At 42.3% G+C, this 21,119-nt stretch overlaps 1 protein-coding gene and 1 non-coding gene across 3 annotated transcripts in view; both read right to left on the reverse strand.

The window, feature by feature from the left end:
• Positions 1 to 8,747: 8,747 nt before the first annotated feature.
• RPL37 (ribosomal protein L37) overlaps positions 8,748 to 21,119 on the reverse strand; it is a 185,068-nt gene continuing 172,696 nt past the window's right edge. The window contains exons 1-4 of one of the 2 annotated variants that reach the window (XM_048850629.2): positions 12,845 to 12,948; positions 11,681 to 11,816; positions 11,124 to 11,208; positions 8,748 to 8,863 (exon numbers count right to left, since the gene is read on the reverse strand). In XM_048850629.2, the coding sequence (XP_048706586.1) occupies positions 8,794 to 8,863; positions 11,124 to 11,208; positions 11,681 to 11,816; positions 12,845 to 12,847 (294 nt within the window). In that variant the 5' untranslated portion in view covers positions 12,848 to 12,948 and the 3' untranslated portion in view covers positions 8,748 to 8,793. Of the gene's footprint in view, positions 8,864 to 11,123; positions 11,209 to 11,680; positions 11,817 to 12,844; positions 12,949 to 21,119 lie in introns of those variants that run through there. The other variant, XM_075128450.1, reaches the window with a different exon arrangement.
• LOC125637493 (small nucleolar RNA SNORD72) lies at positions 8,972 to 9,052 on the reverse strand. Its single transcript, XR_007356972.1, has one exon. It is a non-coding gene; the product is annotated as a small nucleolar RNA SNORD72 (small nucleolar RNA).

Raw genomic sequence — 21,119 nt, forward strand, 5'->3', positions numbered from 1 at the left:
TAACTAGATACAGTCCCCTGGGCCATAGATGAAACAACTCATCAACCCATTCATAAAGGATATAGTCTGATACTATGACAGTAACTGCACCAGGTTTAACAGCCAAGATAGGGAATGCACAGGTGTTTGCAAAGTGCAGGCATGTGATTTTGCACATGCAAAAGCTGAGGCCAAGTAGATGTCTACCTGAAATTTTATTCCAAAATGTTATCAGAAATAACTGATCTTTCCCCCCTCTCTAAATATACAATACAATTAAAATAATAATGAATCCATTTATCAAGGAATAGCTGAAGATTATTTACATTGTAATTAATTTTGCATTATAACTATAAATTTATAAATAATGTCAGGTACCCAATTTCTTTACAAATCCTAATTAAACCTCTAATTAATTGACATCAATAGCCTTTAACAGTTGAAACTTAGAACAAATAAATAGAACAGAGAAGAGCATGTTCTGTGGCATTTAAGACTTGATCCTGAAACACTCTTAGGGCTCTGAATTAAATGATTAAAGGGTTGGAAAAACATGGCTAGCAATAGACCAAAGAGCCCAGATCTTCACAGGTATTTAGGCTCCTGTCTTCCATTGCAATCAATAGAAGTTAGGACCCTAAATACCTTTGAGGATGTAGGCCAAGAAGCTCAGTCTATTTAGCTTAACAAAGAAGAATAAGGGCTGATGGGATCAGTCTATAAATACCTATATGGGGAACAAAAAATTCATAATGGTATCTTCAATCTAGTAGACAAAGGTGTAACAAGACCTAGTGGCTGGAAATTGAAGCTAGACAAATGTCAGATGGAAATAAGGCACACATTTTTAACATCAAGGATAATTAACAATTGGAACAACTTACCAAGGGTTGATCTCCATCATTGACCATCTTTAAATCAGGACTGGATGTGTAAAAGGTATGCTCTAGTTCAAACAAATTAATTCACAGAAGTCCTATGGCCTGCGTTATATAAGTCAGACGAGATGATTACAATGGTCCCTTTTCTTTATAATCTATGAATTCCTATTAGTTTCAGTGGAATCTGGAGGGTCTTCAGCACATCATTGAATTGGACTCTACTAAAGTAGAGCAGCCAAAAAAAGTAAATATGGTGTAAGGGACTGCGGAAGACTCTGTGATGGCCTAGGTAGGGAAGAACGCTTTCTCGTGCAGACGGTCACTATCGGTCAGTGTCAGACATGAGGAACCGGTCAAAACCGATCCTCATCCGGCCTTGACTGCCTTGTGTGGCCTCTTGCCAGTAAAGGAGCACAACCCCTTAGTAATTATACATGAGCTGATAATGTTAAGTGTATATTAATGCCTGCTATCCGCCCCTTCATTGGGACTCCATCCCAGGCATTGCTCCGGTGCGCTGGGCTCTCCGCATCCGTGACAGCAACGCTTGGAGTCCCCGTTGCGGGTGTGTCACTTACCTTCAATAAAGCCAATAATTCACCGCTTTGCCGCGTTTTTCGGAGCACCCCTGCCAGGCCTCCCAGGCATAGAACAGAACATATGGGAATTCCTAATTTGCTTTGAAGAAAAATCTAAGTGGGCCAGATCATGCACCTATAAAATCCACACCTGAAGTGTTGTGGGAGGGATAGGCTATTTAATGGCAGTCATTTGCGAAGATTGTGGGAAGTGAGCAGCTCAGTGTTTGATGGGATGCACATTGTCCACTGACATTTTCCAAAAAGATAATACATTTTAGGGATGAATTGCCTTTCTTAAGACACTTGCTGGGGTAGGAGTCAGTCCTATGAATAGCAATTGCAAGGGAGTGGGTACAGTGCTTAATTTGTAATGAAAAAGGTGCCAGGGCTCAAGCAATTTTTTTACTTTGATAACGGACGTGGTGAGCCCAGAGGTGCCAGGGCTATGAATGCCAAACCTAGAGGTGCTGGGGCTCAGCTGTGGCAAAAATTAAGCACTGCGTAGCCAGGAGAACAAAGCCATGGAATGTGAATCCCATAGTATCTCCTGGACCCATTCCAGGGGCTTTGTAAACAGGCCCTGCCACTCACTTTGCAGAGAGCAATGATTAAGAAGAAAATCCTCCTGGACATTTCCTCCCTTCATACTCTGCTATGGGAGGGGGTGATCTGATATAGCGTATCCCTAAGTTCAGGTCAAGCAAGGGTACATAAATTGAAGAGCAGGCTAAGGCTATCATAACTCTCAGCTTTCTGAGACATAAATTTATAGTATGTGCTTCAAGACATTTATGCTTTCTTGCTGTTATTGCAGAAAAAGTTGTTCATCTGTTTGTATGACATCTTATTATGGTGAAGGAAAGGCAAGCTTCTCCCATGCAATCAACCATCTCACTATGAAGAAAAGGTGCTGCGACAGGGATTTGGAAGAGGGGGGGAAAGCAAAAGGAGGAAGATACCCTCTTCCCCCCCTAAAAGGTGTGTTCCAGTGTCATTGGTTTACTATCTTAAGCCACACATCCTGTTACACGGTTACTGGAGAGTCGTACAAAACCTCATGCAGCACACTAACATTTATCTCGCCCATTCTCCTTTGTCTTAGATGCCTGAAGAATGGTCTTTTGGGAGAAACTTTGCACAAGCTGCAATGATAACTAGAAGCCTACAAAACCACTGAAATTAACTTGAGTTGAGGGATGAGTAAGGCTACAATTTAGTCATGAGGTTTTTTTGTAAGTCATGGACAGGTCATGGGCAATCAACAAAAATGTACAGCCTGCAACCTGTCCATGACTTTTACTAAAAATACCCATGACTAAACCTTGGCAGGAAGGGAGCTGCTGCTTAGCGCGGGCCAGCAGCACCAGCTGCCAGGGGCCACCAACAGCAGTTGCTCCAGCTGCCCCCAGGACTGCTGCTCAGGCGATTCCCAGGGGCCAGCCGCACCAGCTGCTGCTCGGAGCTGCCCGAGCAGCAGCTGGTGTGGCTGGCTGTGGTGCCACTCGAGTGACTGGCTGCAGAGCCACTCCAGCAGTGGGCGGTGTGGCTGTCCCTGGCGTCACCTGAGCACCTGGTCCCAGAGCCAGCTGCTTGGGCAGCCCTGGGATCAGCCACACTGGCTGCTGCAGAAGTCACGGAGCCCTCGGGATGAGTTAAGGTAATTTCCTATCTTTCCGTCATATCAGGATAGTTGGTACTTGTTCCATTAATACGTTCCTTGAGAAACTGCCAGCTCTCCTGAACTTCATCTCTTAGATTGTTTTTGCAAGAGGCCTTACCTAGCAGTTTTCTGAGCTGGTTAAAGTCTTTTTTTGTTTTAGCTCCATTATCCTTATTCTGATGCACTGTCCGCATATCTATTCAAGGGACACCATCATAGAACCTAATCACATCAGCCACACCATCAGGGGCTTGTTCACCTGCACATCTACCAACGTGATATATACCATCATGTGCCAGCAATGCCCCTCTGCCATGTACATTGGCCAAATCAGAGAGTCTCTACGCAAAAGAATAAATGGACACAAATCAGATATCAGGAACTGTAACATTTAAAAATCAGTAGGAGAGCACTTCAGTCTCCCTGGATACTCAATAACAGACTTAAAAGTGGCAATTCTTCAACAAAAAACCTTCAAAAACAGACTTCAACGAGAAACTGCAGAACTGGAATTAATTTGCAACCTGGACACCATCACATTAGGCCTGAAAAAAGACTGGGAGTGGATGGGTCACTACAAAAAGTAATTTTCCCTCTGCTGATACTCACACCTTCTTGTCAACTGTTGGAAATGGGTGACTTCCACCTTGACTGCATTGTCCTCGTTAGCATTACAAAAGTAATCAACTTGAGAATAGGCCACTTCCACCTGAATTTAATTGGCCCCATTAGCACTGACCCCCCCCACTTGGAAAGGTAATTCCCATCTATATACTGCTTACCGTATTTTCTACTCCATGCATATGCCCAAATAAATTTGTTAGTCTCCAAGGTGACACAAGGACTCCTCGTTGTTTTTGCTAATACAGACTAACACGGCTACCACTCTGAAAGCAGTCCCAGGTAATGTTTAGTATCAGGTGACAAGACCACCTGACTCTGTAGTATTACAGTATCCATGAGTTAGTGGCAGTATGGAGGGTCCACAGGAAGGCCAAGCCTTTTCATACTCCATTGTCCTCGCTGATGAGCCATCTGCCCTGTCTGGCTTTTCCAGTGTTGTACCTGAAGTGTTAGCAGTGGGCGTCACCCAAAGTAGCATAGTTTAAATACAGATATATACAGAAATGATACAGGCATACAAATTGGATAATCATATTCAAGAAATTATAACCTTTCCAATATCTTATAAGACCCATCTTGCATAAAGTACATCCCAGCTATGTCATATTTACATCATAAGCATATTTTCATAAAGAATATGGAGTGAAACATCACAGTTGTTTTTTGCCATATTACTTTTCCAGCAGATGTCGGAGTAGCTGAAGTCCCCCATTATTACCAGGGGTTGTGTTTTGGATATTGTTTTATAAATGCTTCATCCACTTCCTCTCCCTGATGTTGAGGTCTGTGAGTAGACCCCTACCATGACATCACCCCTATTTTTTCCCCTGTTATCTTTACCAAGAGACTTTCAGCTGGTCTGCTTTTCACTTTCTTCTGGACCTCAGAACTACACCACCTTTTTTTCTTGCCTGTCCTTCTTGAACAAACTATATCTCTATACTGGTAGTTCTTAACCTATTTACCATTGTGGGCCACATATGCAGCCCACGTCTTACGTGGGCCGCATCCAATACTACTTGAATGGCCCTGAGGATGTCACATGAGCCGCAGCTGTGTGCGGACTGTGCCACAGGTTGAGAACCACTGCCCTATACCAACGTTCCAGTCAAGATTTACCTCACCAAGTCTCCATGATACCAATTAAGTCATAATTTGGCTATGTACTAATATTTCCAGTTCTTCCTGTTTTTCCTCATATTGTGTATGGACATCTGAAATGACTTCCCTCTTGTTGCTCCTATGACCCTATTGTAACTTTTCGTATTCCCCCCGCCCAGTAAGGCCACTTCTATGCTTGCTTGTGGGATTTTGTCACCTGCCCCCTTTGAACCTATTTTATAGCCCTCCTCCCTAGGTTGGTGAGTCAGTGTGCAAAGATGCTCTTCCCCATCTTGTCCCAACAGACCTTCTTTCTGAAACAGTATCCCATGGTGGAGGAATCGGAAATCCTCCCATCAACAACATCCGTGCAGCCATGCATTCATCCTCAGGATGTGCGTGTCCCTGCCTGAGCCCTTACCCTGAGACTGGGAGCATAGACAAGAACACAACCTGTGCCCCGACACCTTTACCCTCACACTCCCAGAGCCACTGTAGTCACTGCTGATAGTCAGACCTGGCAGTATCATTAGTGCCTCCATGGATAAGCAGCATGGAGTAACTGTCAGAGGGACAGATGATCCTCAGCACCCTTTCCATAGCTTCTAAGATGTGGGCTCCTGGCAGGCAGCACATCTCCTGAGACATCATGTTAGGTCACCACCATCCCCCATCTTACTTTAAATGCAGTGAAATTCTCTCAGAGACTTTGGACAAAAAGTTTACCTGCACCGAACTAGAAAACAAAACAGCTTCTACCTACTTTGGTCTATTAAGTTTCAACAAAACTTGAGAGATGTGACCTAACTAACCAACCTGGAAGATGTCAGAGGAGAAAGCTACCAGTTGCCTTTGCCAAATCCTCCAAGCTATAGCTCTCTACAGAACCAGAGAGGATTCTTATAAACAAGGGCCTGATCCAAGCTCTGAAAAAGAGATGGCGAAAAGACTAAAACTGATTACAATCGGGTCTGAATGGTCCTGTTGTTATTGATAGGATAGTTATCAATAAAGGGGTATTTATTTAAAAGATTTTGTTTTGTTTTTAGAATATGGACATGCTTAAGTGTATTGGAAAGCTTCAGAACGTTTAAAAAACTATAAACTTTAGTTCTTATAAGTGCTTCACTCCTACCCTTCAAGAAAAATGGTTCTCAAATACAAAGTGTGATTTTAACATTAAATAATTCACCAGTAATTATCACATTAAATATTTTATGGTGTTTCTTACAATAATAAACAGTAGTAGTTTAGCAGATTACAGCAAAGCAAGAACCTGGAAAAACCAATGATATTCAGTCTTCAGTCCACAAATTCAATAATGTTCAATTGATATTGACCAACAGTTCCAACAACTGTACCTATATAAGACTTCTATCATTTATGAAATTCCCATGAATACAATATAAAAATGTAATTGAACATTTGCACATTTTTCACTTGATGTTCAAGTAATCAACAGCTTATTATACTGCAGTACTGAATAAAAATCCCCTTTCATTCCTCTTTCAGTGTTTACACATATTATTGATTTTCTGCTCCAGCACTTCTATTTGATCATCACATAAGTTGACCTTTTTCTGACAGCCCAATATATTTCACATCAGGGAAACTGACGGGCAGTAGTAGCAAAGAGCTAGGCATTTTTCTTTACAACAGCATATTGGATTTTTTAGTCAGTAGATCTGATTGCTCACAAAATAAAAATTCCTAGGTCAGTTGTGTCCTTGAAAAAAATCAGAGAACTTTTTTTTGCCATGTAGAAAAAGAATTTACATACTGTTGAAGGAAAGACCTAGCAGGTCACATCTACTATTGTTAGGTGTGTCAGGACAGAAGCTTTCCCTATGCTTCAAGGGCTGGGGATGCTCTCATTCAAGGAAGCTGAAAAAGTGGGATATATCAAAGCATTCAATACTAGGAAGCTCGCCTAACCATCCTACCTTCCTTTAATTTCATCCCCATTGCTCAGTTACACTTCTGCCAGGATGGTGCACGTGTGCTATAGATGCATCTCATTACACATACGATGCATAGACATTTTTTAGCCAAACTACACATACTTAACAAGACTAACATGAGAAACCATCACCACAGCAAATTACATAGTTGTAGAATTAAAAATGCTTTTGAAATTAAAATGAGTCTTAAAAGGTCTCCTTTAACAAAAGTGGTAATATCAAAACAATTGATGGATAGAGTGGGTTTCTGCTATCATAACAGGATCAGCTGAGGGAAGGAGAGTGGGGCAGTAGTAATTTTTCCTAGTTTAAAAATGGCCCAAGTAGATCTACAATTACATAATTTGGATAGATCTGCTGCACTCCCTCCCCAATCTTTATTTGCTCGTGCTCTACCATATACCCGTCTATCAGGCTGGAAATAGGTATATGGTAGACCTTTACCACGAAAGTAATCATTCTACAATACCAGGCCAGGCCAGGTATGGAAGCAAAGACATGACTAACATCCTTTCAAGATATCAGAGTATAAACTTTAGTAGAATATAAACTTGTGACTGACCCTTCTTTCAATAGTGTAATAAGGTGAAGTAACAGTTGCTTGTTGACACCCTGCACTCCTGACCTGTTACAAGGTGAAACAAAAGGAACCATAAACATCTCAGCCTGGTTTTAGACCTACTGTTGCAGGAAATACTCACCCTTGCTGTCTTGCCTGTTCTGCCCTCCCTCACTTAAGGGGCCTCAAGTCACTGCACCCAGCCTACACTCACCATACAGCAGTTTTTCCAATGGCATCATCCTGAGAGAGATAAAGAACCAGTTGTGGGTGACCAACCAAGTCTTCCAGGGCAGGCTATGGAGTATCAGAACCATCAACACCCATTCCGAGAGATTCCTAACCAGCCCTCTCCCACAACATACAGACTAATGCACAAAACATCTGCTCATTTAACCTACACAAGTAACTCACACATACAGCACATCCCTAAACCCCAGAGCACTAATCCCCGGGGATGGGGAGGAGAAGAGAGCGGGGAACCCCCTCACACATGGTATTTTGATCCTAGCAATAGAATGTTACTGCTGTCCTGCTTTTTTTGTTGTTTTCTTTTTGGAGGAGCAGGGGAGGTGTCTATCCAGATGCCCGACCCTCAATTGCAGATTAGGTCTTGTTAGTAATAAGGACTAGGCTAAGGCCACATGTTCATTAGTGACTTAAACACTATTCTTTCCATAGCTGGAAACTTCACTCAACCCAAATGATTACTCTCTGAACAAATGGGTTAGACACTTTTTGCAGACCTGTCTTTTTTAAATTGTGAAAAACAGTGAACAGAACATTAGTACACTAAAATAGAAGATTAAATAAGACCAGACAACCCCTTTTTTAAAAAAAGTTTTCCCTTAGAACTGCCTATTTTCAGAATATAAGTCAATAAAAACTTTACATACTAACATTAAATGACAGCGATCAGCTAAATAAAGCCGTAAGTTATTCTTAAAGTACACTCCAGTGCATATAGCAACTCTATTAGGATGAGAATATTTATAGTTCCTTAGTAAGTGAAATGCTTTCTTTTAGGCAGAATAAGGAAAAAATGTGCATTTATAGTCATATCTAGAATTGTGTACAAATTAGTAATTATATCAACCATAAGCGATGTATATGTAGAAGTCTTGTTATGCAGAAGGGAGTTTTGAAATTATTCAGCGTAAAAGTTGTGTTGGTATAAAGAATACTTATATACTTTGCCCATAAAAAACTTCAGCAATTACAGTATTTAGATGAACGCTCTTAAAGATAGAAATATGATCAGATGAGAAATCACTTAAAGGAATGTGTTTAATGAACTTCAACACAACACTCTGTCAGAATCTATTACACACACTCGCACGCACATATATAGATACCTTACCATTTCACTAAAGTAAAATATGTGTAAAAAAAACCTGACAATTTTTTTTCTGGATTAGACCATTTATTTTAACAAACAGATGAGTCCTTAAGATGAGCTGGATGCTGCAACGGCAGCTCTCTTGGGCTTAGGTGTTGTTCCTTCACGGAATCCATTCCTGTACGTACAAAAACAATAACAGAGTTAGTATTTTTTGAAAGCATTTTATATTCCAGGCTCCATAAAGTGGTATTTATTAGAAAGTTTCAGAGAATGTTTTTGGTTCAGCTTATCTCAGTTAGAAGTCAAAATCACTATGGAACTCATATGTTCAGACATTTTTAAAAAGAAACATCATTGACAAGCTGCTCATGAACATTTCAGTGCGTCTATTTAAAATTTCACTCCTAGTAAAAGTTATATTACCCAGAAGTACAGGTCTCAACATAATGGATGCAATCCTGCAGTGCTTACTCAGGTAAAACTCCAGTAGAAATAATTCTATTTTTCTTTTCCCAGCAAGTGATTTTTGAAGCCAAGGGGAGTTTCACTTTAGTAAGTACTGTATGATTAGATGTAAGGCTACTCCAAACACAAATCCCTCAGTCTCCAATTACTAATGAAGTAAAACTGAAGCAAAGTGAGAGCAGCCAGGGAACAAACAAACAAGGGAACAGTCACTGCAAAGTTCACCAAGATAAGGCAATTAAATGCAGCTAACCAATGCCTTGGGGCCATGTCTACATAAGTGATCTTACAGCCGCACATCACTGTGTAGCTGCTCTATGCCGACAGGAGAGAGCTCTCCTATCAACATAATAAAACCACCTCCACAAGCAATGTTAGCTGTGTCAGCAGGAGAAGCTCTCCTGCTGACATAAACACCGGTATAGACAGCGCTCTGTCGGTGTAACTTATGTCTCTCAGCTTATGTCTCTCAGTTTCACACCCTGAGCAACTTAAGTGGTAGCATAGACATGGCCTTAGATGTATCCAGTAGCAGGTTGTAGGAAGCAGGACATTATGTGATTTATTACAACTTTTTTCTGACAGCTGCTGTTAGGAAAAGACTATGCTGGCCAAAAGAATAAGAGCTAACACTGACTCTAGCTATAAATCTTTTTTGGACTTTCAAGAGCAACACTACAGACGTCACTACCAAAATCAATGTTCATTTTAAAGGAAGTTTCAGTTTTATTTTATACCTTCATGGAGCAGCAATGCTTTAGACTACATATGAACTCTATGTTGAAACATGAAAGGCACAACTTTAAAATGATTAATTCTCATTTTGAATGCAATTTCAACTTATCAAACATAACTCTCTCAGTTGTATAAGTTTCATGTTCCTGAATTAGTATTACTGTAGTGTCTATACCAAATTGCTAACTCATCAACTGGCAATCATGGCATTTCTTGCAAAAGGAACAGGCTAACAAAAATATGTTAGCTATTCATGGGCTGCTGTTATGGAAATCAAAATCAAACATTTCTGTTTCTCTTTTATATGATGTGATTTCCTCCACAATTTAAAACAAAACACTACGATCATAATCATACCCTGGGATTCTGCTGGTAATGCCACATGTGGGTAAAAAACTCTGAAATCTTTCAAGGACCTGTTACAAGAAGTTCTGCTTCAGGAAGTTGTTGAGTTACAGGTAGTTACTATGCAACTACCACCACCCAGAAGATAAAAAAATAAGTATTCTTTCAAGTGGACAACTGGCCCAATTCTGTGACATGCAGAATGCCTTCAACTCACTTTATCAGTGCCTGGCAGAATCAGCAGATCTAGTAATACCATGAAGTAATCTGCTCAAAAACAAGTGCTGGACAAGACATACCTTCTAAAAAGAGATCATTTTAGTAATGAAGTGAAACTCCTTTAAAGTCTGCTAGAACAAATGTAGTCCAAACATGTAGTAGTTCAAAAAGTGCAAACAAAAGTGCAAAAACAAACAAACCAAAAAAAAAAACCGAATTATCCCAAAGAGACTGTATTATCCTTGTGTAAAACCCCTCTAACTCCTTTCCTCTTGGGTTCTTCACTCCACAACAACAAAACACTGGTATAGTTACTTTATGCCCTATGTAGCCCCCATTAACTGAGCTTTCCAAAGCATTTATAAACATTCATTAAACCTTTGGTGACTTAGGTAAGTTCACTTGGCATGTTAGTTGCAGATCCTACATTAGGACTCAGAACTACAAGTCTAAACAAATGGAGAATGCTACCAAGGTATGTTGGGTTAAATATATGAATTATCAAATACCTTTTCCATCACAAGATGTTTACAACAAACTGAAAAATTTAAGACTACATACGTACTGCATAAATTACAAAAGAAAATGGCAATAAGTATTCATTTAGATAATGGGTTTTTAAAAGGTATTTGAAGTATGTGTAAGATCTCATGTTATAGTGTAACTTGTACCTGAATCGACGGTAGACATTTTTCAGGTGCCTCATACGACCAGTACCAGTGGTGTTGCGCCTTTTAGCCTTGGCACTCCAGTTATCTAGAATGCAATTTACACAGATTTATTTTGTTTCACCTACACAATTAAGTGTATAAAATGAGATAGGCAAGCACCATCCCTGTTTTACAGTGGGAATAAACCAGAGCAACAGTAATACCACTAAAATATTATTTTAAAATATGTGTACATCGAACAATGGTTGTTTCTACAGGATACACTGTATATTGGAGAAGTGTAGCTATATGCAGAGCATCCCATTGTACGCGTATTTTCTCATAGAAGTTTCTCTATGTAAATAAAGAAAACAGAAGGTGCATTGCAAAATACCACAGAACTCCTTATATTTTTTCTATTAAATCACAAAAAAACCACACTGGTTTGGTTGTATTCACTTAGACAGAACCATCACTTTCACAAGTGACTATCCTGGTATTGTATAAACAGTTTCTTCATGAAAAACTAATTCAAACAACAAGTTTACACAGATAATTTTTGAAGGTTCCATACTTACACTTTCTCTTGCGCTTAGCAGGATACCCACATTTCCCACAGGTGGATTTCTGGAGATGGTATGCCTTGGATCCGCAGCGACGGCACAAAGTGTGGGTCTTATTGCGGCGCTTACCGAATGATGATGTTCCCTTAGTCTGAAATACAATTCAGAAATTTGCATGTCAGAAAGCTGTATTAAATAAAAATATACAGTTTTGGCTAGCACTTAACTACATACCTCAAAACAAAGTAAAGTCTTCTGAAACTCTCACACTCAGACATTTTAATGAAACAACCAAAAGTACACACAAATGCAGAAGTGGAAACACATCTAACATACATATCTAAGTTTTACATATCACATCTCACTTTCTTAAACAGGAATTACTTACATTTCTGTATATCCCACCTTTATGACAGAAAAATGAGATAACACAACCGCTTAGAAATTTTTACAGATTCCTAATTCTGTTCTCAACCCCTCAAGTGATCTCTCATTGCGAGTAAACTGGGGGAACAGCATCAATTCACCAACAAGGCAGGCTCGTTCTGCACAAGCCAATGATACATTTTTATAGTTTTCATCAAAAAGACAACTCGGCAGGATCGTTTTGACAAGTCACATATCTCGGCTGCCCTCCCTACCTCATGTCCCCCAATGTTTGCCTGGCTCCCCTTATTAAAGCGCTACCACAACCCCTTCTTGCACCACTGAGCCCCAACGCGCAGGAGGCTTTTACCGGATCTTTACGGGGCAGGTAGGGGGTTTACCCTTCAATACCGAGCTCTAGTAACGCCGCCTCGCCAGCACAAGGCCTCGCTCCACGCAGAGCCCCGTGAGTTCTAGCCCGGCGGGGGACAGCGAGGGAAGATGCTCGCGGAGAGGACCCGGAGACGGAAGACCCCGCAGCCCCAGCTCTCTCAGGGGGAGCGTGTCCAGCTCCTCCAGCCTCCGAGCGCGGCAAGAGGGAGCAGGGGCCGGCGGCGGCAGCTCCCGGGGCGGCAGCGGCGCCTCCGCGCGGGCCCGCCGTGGCCTTACCGCAGAGGCAGCCTAGAGCCCCGGCGCGCAGCTCCACCGTGGCGTACGGACACGCCGGCCCCCGGGCAGCGTCTCCGCGCCCCGCAAGGCCCCGAATCCCGCTGGATGGCAGCGGATTTTTCCCGTCCCCGTCCCCGCACTCACCATCTTCCTCCGGCCGCCAGCACCAAAGAGACCCGGGCCCGCCCACCGCTTCCGCTATATCCCGCCCGCCACTTCCGGGTGCTGCGGCCAAACCGCTCCGCCCGGCCCGGGGAGACATGGCGGGGAGCCTGGACCGGAGGGCCGAGTGGCTCGGGGGGGAGCCTGAGGAGAGGGAGACGGGGTGTCACGGGGCGGGCGCCTGGGGGAAGGGCCAAGGGGTGACACGGGGGGAGAGCCTGGGCCCGAAGGCAGCGGGGGACGGGAGGCGGAGTGACACGAAGGGAGCCTGGGCCCGAAGGGAAAGGGACGGGGTGAGCGGGTGACACAGGGCGGGAACTTGGGCCGAGGGGGGCCGGGATGGAAGACGGAGTGACGCGGGGGGAGCCCGGGCTCGAGGGGAGCGGGGACGGGAGTTGGGGTGACATGACTCGGGGCCTGAAGGGATGACACGACAGGAGAGCCTCGGGGAGGGTAGAGGGTGTGACACCGGGGGAGCCAGGGCCCGGGAGATGGGGTGACACAGATGGGGAGCCTGAGCCCGAGCAGAGGGGAAACACGGGGCAGGGCAGGGGGAGGAGGTCCGGTTGCCCACAGCAGCTGCGTTGCAGGGGCGGGAGGGGGGGGTGTTGTTTGCCAACCCTCCAGTGTTGTCCTGAAGCATCAGGAATTACAGATTAATTCCCCAGGTACTGGTGTGAGCAACTAGGGGGAAAACCCTGGGGAATTCTCACAGTGACTAGGGGACTGGCTTGAACTTCTTTGCTTGCCTAGGAAGAATCTGCTGCATCCACAGGTCCTTATTTTCCACTGGGGCAAACTGCTGGGTAGTAATTGTAAATGATTTTCCCAGTAGTTCAGGCCTTAAAACTGTTATGTCATGTGATGAAACCTCCCAGAATAGATCGAACCAGAACTGGCAACTTTAGCACAGGGGCACCAGCCTGGTGGGGGGCGGGGACAGGGAGGATAATATGCAGTGTCACCATATGCAGGAGAATAATATGCAGTGTCACCAATCCCAAACGCTCAAAAATCATTAGGTTATTTTTAAGTAATCTACCATTTATAGACAGATTCAGATGTCACTACTTTGCAAACCTTGTAAGCACCACTTACCTGTCTTCTTACTGACCTATACTGTTGCTCAACTCTGACCTACAAAGCTTCCTGAATTGCTGGACATCAGAATAACATGTGTGATAATCTCATTCATCTCAAGATTTGGGACTGATGCTCAACAAGGCCACCTCTCATTCTCTTTCAGAAAGTAATGCAGTGTGCTACAGATCCTGAAAATATGGGATAATAGTTGCTTATAATTGATAAAGAAAAGCCTCCCAACTCCACAAAACAGTCTTAAACCTTCTAGTACATAAAATGGACTTGGATTTACACATTTAACAAAGTTAATTATTATATGCAGTGTTATTCACAAGTATAATTTCTTCCACACTCATTTTAATCCATGGAACAAGTCAGGGATGTCCCTACTCTTAATCCTATTTATAAGTCTAGCAAAGGCATCTGTGCTTTGATTATGGTCAGGAAGAGTCTGACAATGTAAGGCATCATAATAGGCATAATAGACTTCATAATTACAAGTGAAGTAATCTTTTTCATTGTTCCAGTACTGCAAAGGGACTAAAGCTGCTTGAATGGTCAATTGGAGTATCCCCTCTGGTGAGGTAAACAGAGTGCTGGTATAGAATCTGTAAACCACCAGCCGCCTGAACACTTCCTTGGATTATGGAGGTGGGAGGTGTTGGATGGACTCCAGTGGGATGTATTGTATTTATTTAGATGCACTATATGACACAAAGGTGATCATTTGACCCTGAAACTGTCCAGCATTACACAGTTTTAAACAGGGTTTGGGGTTTCGTATACAGAGATCTCAGGCTGCTTAATACTATGGCAAACACATGATTAAAAGGATTTTTAACCATGTATTAAAAATACAAAAAAGAAGGAAAAACAAAGTGTTTGAAATGTAAAGAATTACGTAACGCTTTTATTTTAACATCCTTTTTTTCCTTTAGCCTTAATAGAGTCTTTAAAGGGGGAGGGAGGATCCTTATATGAGAGTCTCTTAGATGGTAATTGTCTTTTTGGGGAAAAGAGAAGAAGTTAGGTGAGATGGGCTGGAGCTGTTGTTGATAAAGTCTGATCCCCTTTCCTAAAGGACAAAACAAGCATAAACACATAAAAAAGCGTAAAGAAAGGGACAGCAAAGATAGAAAAAATGTCTCTGGTGTTGAGTCTTACTTGCAGTCTCGCTGCTGGAAAAATACAGGCACAGCACATCGTCATATTAGACACTTTGGATATCTACTGTGCAAATAGACACCTGCAGCTGTCCTATGCCAACTGACTCGGGCTCATGCGTAAGGGGATGTTTAATTGTGTGTAGACATTCCAGCTCAGGCTGCAGCCTGAGCTTGGGATCCTCCCACTACTCAGGATCTTAAGAATCTGGGCTCCAGCCTGAGCCTGAATATCTACACTGCAATTAAACAGCCCCTTAGCGCAAACCCGAGTCAGCTGGCCTGGACTAGGCATGGGTTTTTAATTGCACTAGTGTAGACATACCTTCTGAGTGCTGGTAAACTTGTACGCTACTAGCATCAGGCTGTTTAGGGCAATGCTTTTGCTGCATTTTTCTGATCACAAGCTTACAGCAGTGTTGTAAAATATTCAGTGTTGACCAGCTAGGCTGGACTCTTATTAGACAAAAGGCAAAAGAAGAGGGATAGGAAAGAGAAGAAATAAGGTAGGGAAGGAAAAGGACATGTGGGGTGGGGGGAGGGGAAGAGAGAGGTTGATATCCAGGTAGTGTTTGGGATTTAGCCAGTGCCAATGGAGATAACAAAGTCATGTGGCTTTCTCTCTGTGGCCTGGTCTGGTAAGGACATCTTTCAGGATCAGGATGAAGACAGTCCAGGAACCCAGGAGACCATGGGAAATCCAAACAACTCAGACAGCATGAATATATGTTACAGCATACAAACTGGATCTGGGCAATCTTCCTTATATAAACCTTGCTATGTATATTTTAACTAATGTCCCTTTCCTGTTTTCTATTTTGATCTCAGGAGCTTAGGAGATGCTGCAGTGGCAGTGGACAGACTAGCCACTAAAGTAAGCACATTGGAATGTGTGCCTATGTACATGTTTAAAACATATTTTAGTCCCTTGTAGAACAAAAATACCCAGTTTGGAAACATGCTTAGAAATGTTAATAAAGGTGTATTTTGCAGTATCTCTTTGAGCCTTTAATTAGTGCTATGGGAGGTTGGAATATTGGAGGTGGGGAATGGGTAAATCTAAGACTGACCAAGTACTATCTCAGCTGTTCTCAGTCCTGCATGCAGACAGCGAGTGAGAGTTTTGACAAGCAGTTCAGTGTTCAGAGTTGTCACAGCAGCATGGGAAGGAGCCTTGTAGGTGTGCCCAGAGACTCAAGAAGTAATTATACCATTGCAGCTATAGCACTTCCAGTCCACACTACCACTGCATTGGTGCTAGAAAAATTGGTGCACTATTGCAAGAACTTTTGTGGTGAGGATCTGAAGGACCTGATATTCCACTGTCTTTCACCCTGTGTAGTCATTTATACCTGTGCACAGTGAGTTACAAAGGGGATGTAAAATATTTTGCACAGGAGAAGATGATTACACAAGTAAAGCTTCAGGCCTGAGATGTCCTACAAGCATAGCAGGTGCTTGTAGTACCAAGTTTCTTTACAAGGCCAAGGAACCTAAAAGCTTTTTTCCAAACTGAGATGCCTCAAGCCATAAGTGCTTGCAGCTCCCATTGAAGTTTGAACATTGTGACCTAGGTGGCTGCCTACAATCACACAAGAAGTCTGTGGCAGAGCTGGAAATAGAACCCAAGGCAAAATTTTCAACAATGTTTACTAATTTGGGGTGCCTTAATTTTTGGGTGCCAGCTTGATTTTCAGAGTTGTGGGCATCTGCCTCTCTCTGAAGTCATTGGGAGATGCAGGTTCACAGCACCTCTGAAAATCTGGTCCAAAATGTATCAAGATGCAACTCAAATTATGAGGCACCTAAGGTTAGTGGACACAGTACTGAAAAATTTGATCCCATATATTTGCTCTCCTTTAACCACAAGACAGTTTATTATTTCTAGTAAGAATGTAGAGCACAGCAACATTGATTGCCACTAGAGGACAGTGTAATTTAGCTGAGTCCTTCCTATCCTACAATTTACTAAGAAACCCTTTGATGACTCTCTACTAAATAACTGAATTGTGTCGATTGAAATTCATATTACGAAGTTTTAGTTGTGCTTAATTCTTAAATCTCTATTACTATAATAAAACATAAACAAAGATGATACATATGTGAGAAGCTGGGGCATTCATTCATAAACCAGTGAATGTATAAAAAGCTTCTATTTGATTAAAATGATTAAAAAAGAAAATTGGTAGAAGAAAAAGTATTTAGTTTAAGAGATTGCTTGATAAAATGCATAATAAACAAGCAAAAAATCTTTCAGCAAAACTGACTATTGGAAACATTTCTGCCTCCAGCCATTCCTACATCTTACTGGGAGAGACCCAGTTCAGTTCTGGATGTTCAGTTCTCTTCTATATGTAACAAAAGATACCCATAATCCCTTCACTCCCAAACATTAAAATATTCCTCTTCCACAAAAACAGCACAAAAAATTAACTCACATATAATGAAACCAAATCTACCACAATTTAGTGAAAATAAGGTTTCATAGAACTCATATTTTTAATGCAGGGGTTCTTTAAAGGTTTTTATAGTGTGGATGACATCTGAGTAGAGAGAATGTCTTATGGACATCTCTCCTTCCATTCCTGATTGCTTGGACCCCACTTCACCTCCCATTCTTGTTAGAACTCTAGCAATTGCTCACATGGATAACTAATATTATGAGAGTAGTTAATATACTTTTAGCTTCTTTTAATGCATCTTAGCAGCTGGAAATGAGGAAGGTCACGACCCATAACCAGCTAGTTCTCTTCAGACCACAAGCAAAAACTATGTGGACCACCAGTGGTCCATATATCGCAGTTAAGAACCTCTGTTTAATGTCCCCAGTCACAAATAAATATGCCTGCAACAAAATTACTACTCAGCTACTGAACTACATTTCTCAAAGCACTACAGGTGTGGTGTCATGGTTTGCATCATATTCGGGTATAAAACACTCCATTTTCTACACATTGGAAGAGGCTTCTAAGTACAAAGAAGACACCTAGGAACATCACAGTATTTCCTTTTTCATTGGCCATGCCTTTGCATTAAAAAAAATCAATTAACCTACAACAAATCAAGTACTTTTCAACAATCAATAAATAATTCATCACTTCTTTGTGGCCTCATCTTCACTGCAACAGTTACCTTGAGTTAGGCCGTGTCTACACTAGCGAGCTTACAGCTGTACCAATGCAGCTGCACCATTGTAAGATCAGTCATGTAGCCATGCTATACTAATGGGAGAGAGCTCTCCCATCGACATAATAAAACCACTTCAATGAGCGGCGGTTTTTTCACACCCCTGAGCGACATGAGTTTTGCTGATATAAGTGGTAATGTAGACACGACTTCAGTGAGTACACTCAAGTTACTATACTCATGCTAACCTAGCTCAAGTTAGGGCAGGTGTACACTAAAAATTCAGGTTGACCCAGCTATGTTGCTCAGGGGTGTGAAAAATCCACACCCCTAAGCAACAGTGAAGCCGACCTAACCCCTGGTGCAGACAGTGCTATATCGACAGAAGAATTCTTTCATTGACCTAACTGCCACCTCTTGGGGAAGTGGATTAACTATGCAGATGGGAGAGCCCCTCCCATAGCCCTAGCAAGAGTCTACTTTGTAGGTACAGCCTTAAAGCAACCACAATTCAGAACAACACCCCCCCCCCCCAGATGTTCTGGTTTAACTTGGATTTAAACTTGGAGAGTGGTCAGTTTAGATGAGCTATTACCAGCAGGAGAGTGAGTTTGTGTGTGTATGGGGGTGGGGGGGGGGGGTGTGAGAAAACCTGGATTTGTGCAGGAAATAGCCCGACTTGATTATGTAAAGAGTTGTCACTTTGGATGGGCTAGCACCAGCAGGAGAGTGAATTTGTGTGGGGGGGTGGAGGGTGAGAAAACCTGGATTTGTGCTGGAAATGGCCCACCTGTTGATCACTTTAGATAAGCTATTACCAGCAGGACAGTGGGGTGGGAGGAGGTATTGTTTCATATTCTCTGTGTGTATATAAAGTCTGCTGCAGTTTCCACGGTATGCATCTGATGAAGTGAGCTGTAGCTCACGAAAGCTCATGCTCAAATAAATTGGTTAGTCTCTAAGGTGCCACAAGTACTCCTTTTCTTTTTGCGAATACAGACTAACCCGGCTGTTCCTCTGAAACAACACTGGAGTTATACATAGTGATTTGATTAGCAGCAGAGTGTGATTAGATTAGCAGAGTGATTGAATTAGCTGCTAATGAGTTGTTGCATCCCCACAGAGGATCAACATGATTTGAATTTAATTCCTCTTCCCATCTAATAGCTAGCTCAAGTTTAAATCTCAAACTAGAGATTTTTGTGTATGGGTGGGAGTTAAGTTGTAACTCAACCTAACTGTGCTGTGAAGACACACCCACTTGGATATATAATTTAATGTGTAACTGATTTCATAGAAGTATTTACTTTTTCCCAGAAATAAACTCTCCTTTAAGGAACATGCCTTGTAAATGTTCCTTTTTCCACAATGTACTTTCTGTCTCAGATTTGCATAGCTCAGGATTACCGCAGGAAACACCAAACTGAAAAGATTTGCGATTCTGCAAAAGAAAAAAGAAACAGCACCATGCACACCTGTTCATACAGATACACCCCCGCCCCCCAACCATCCTGGCTGTGGCCTATGGGTTGTTGTTTTTTAATTCTACCATCCTGCACAGACAGTCTTTGGTCATTATGGTTAAAATTTTCCTACTTGGATGCCCAGAGTTAGACTCCTAAATCCATATTTAGATATCTAAATGTAACAGGCCTGATTTTCACAGCTTTTGAGCACCCGCAACTCCATTTCCCCGGATTCCTTTCTCAGCCAGGCCCAGTTCCCCCCTTGCCTCCCTGTCCAAGTCTTCCCCTTCTTACTGGCTTACATTCCCTCTCCCATTCAGCCCTCCCCTTCACAGGTTTCCAGTATCCTTGCTAGCCAGTCTCAGTCTCTAGCCCAGCTCCTCATCTGATCTCAGTCTTCCCCCCATCGCACTGGCTCCCAGTCATAGAATCATAGAACCATTGGGTTAGAAGGGACTGCAAGGGTCATCTAGTCTAATCCTCTGCCAAGATACAGGATTTGTTGTGTCTAAACCATCCAGCCTCCTTTTGAAAACCTCCAGTGAAGGAGCTTCCATGACCTTCCTAGGCAGTCTGTTCCCTTGTCCTACTGTTCTTACAGTTAGGAAGTTTTTCCTGAGATTTAATCTAAATCTGCTGTGATGTAGTTTGAACCCATTGCCGTTTGTCCTGCCCTCTGTGTCAAGAGAGAACAATTTTTTCCTATCTTTTTTTATGGCAGCCTGTCAAGTATTTGAAGACTGCTATCATATCCCCCCTTAATCTCCTCTTTTCCAGACTAAACATACCCAGCTCCTTCAATCTTTACTTATCTGGCTTGCATTCCATCCCTTTGATCATCTTTGTCACTCACTTCTGGATCCTTTCCAGTTTCTCTACATCCTTTCTATACATTGGTGACCAAAATTGGACACAGTATTCTAGCAGAGGCCTAACCAGTGCTGAGTAGAGCGGTACTATCATCTCTCGTGATTTGCATGCTTGGCCTCTGTTAATGCAACCTAAAATTGCATTTGCTTTTTTTGCAATAGCATCGCATTGTTGACTCAAGTTGAGGTTGTGATCCACCACCACTCCCAGATCCTTCTCAGCAATGTTGCTGCCAAACCAGTTATCCCCCATTCTGTATTTGTGCATTTGTTTTTTCTTCCCTAAGTGCAGCACCTTACATTTGTCTTTGTTGAATTTCATTTTGTCATCTATAACCCAGGTCTCCAATTTATCAAGAAACCTTTGAATTTTAGCTCTATCCTCCAAAGTGTTGGCAACCCCTCCCTCCCCCACCCCCCCAGCTTTGTGTCATCTGCAAATTTGATCAGTGTGCTCTCTATGCCTACATCGAGGTCATTAATAAAGATGTTAAATAACACCGACCCAGAACACATCCCTGTGGAACCCCACTTGAGACTTTCCTCCAAT

This window comes from Caretta caretta, chromosome 5, assembly GCF_965140235.1.
Source record: "Caretta caretta isolate rCarCar2 chromosome 5, rCarCar1.hap1, whole genome shotgun sequence".
In the NCBI taxonomy this organism is placed as follows: Eukaryota; Metazoa; Chordata; order Testudines; family Cheloniidae; genus Caretta; species Caretta caretta.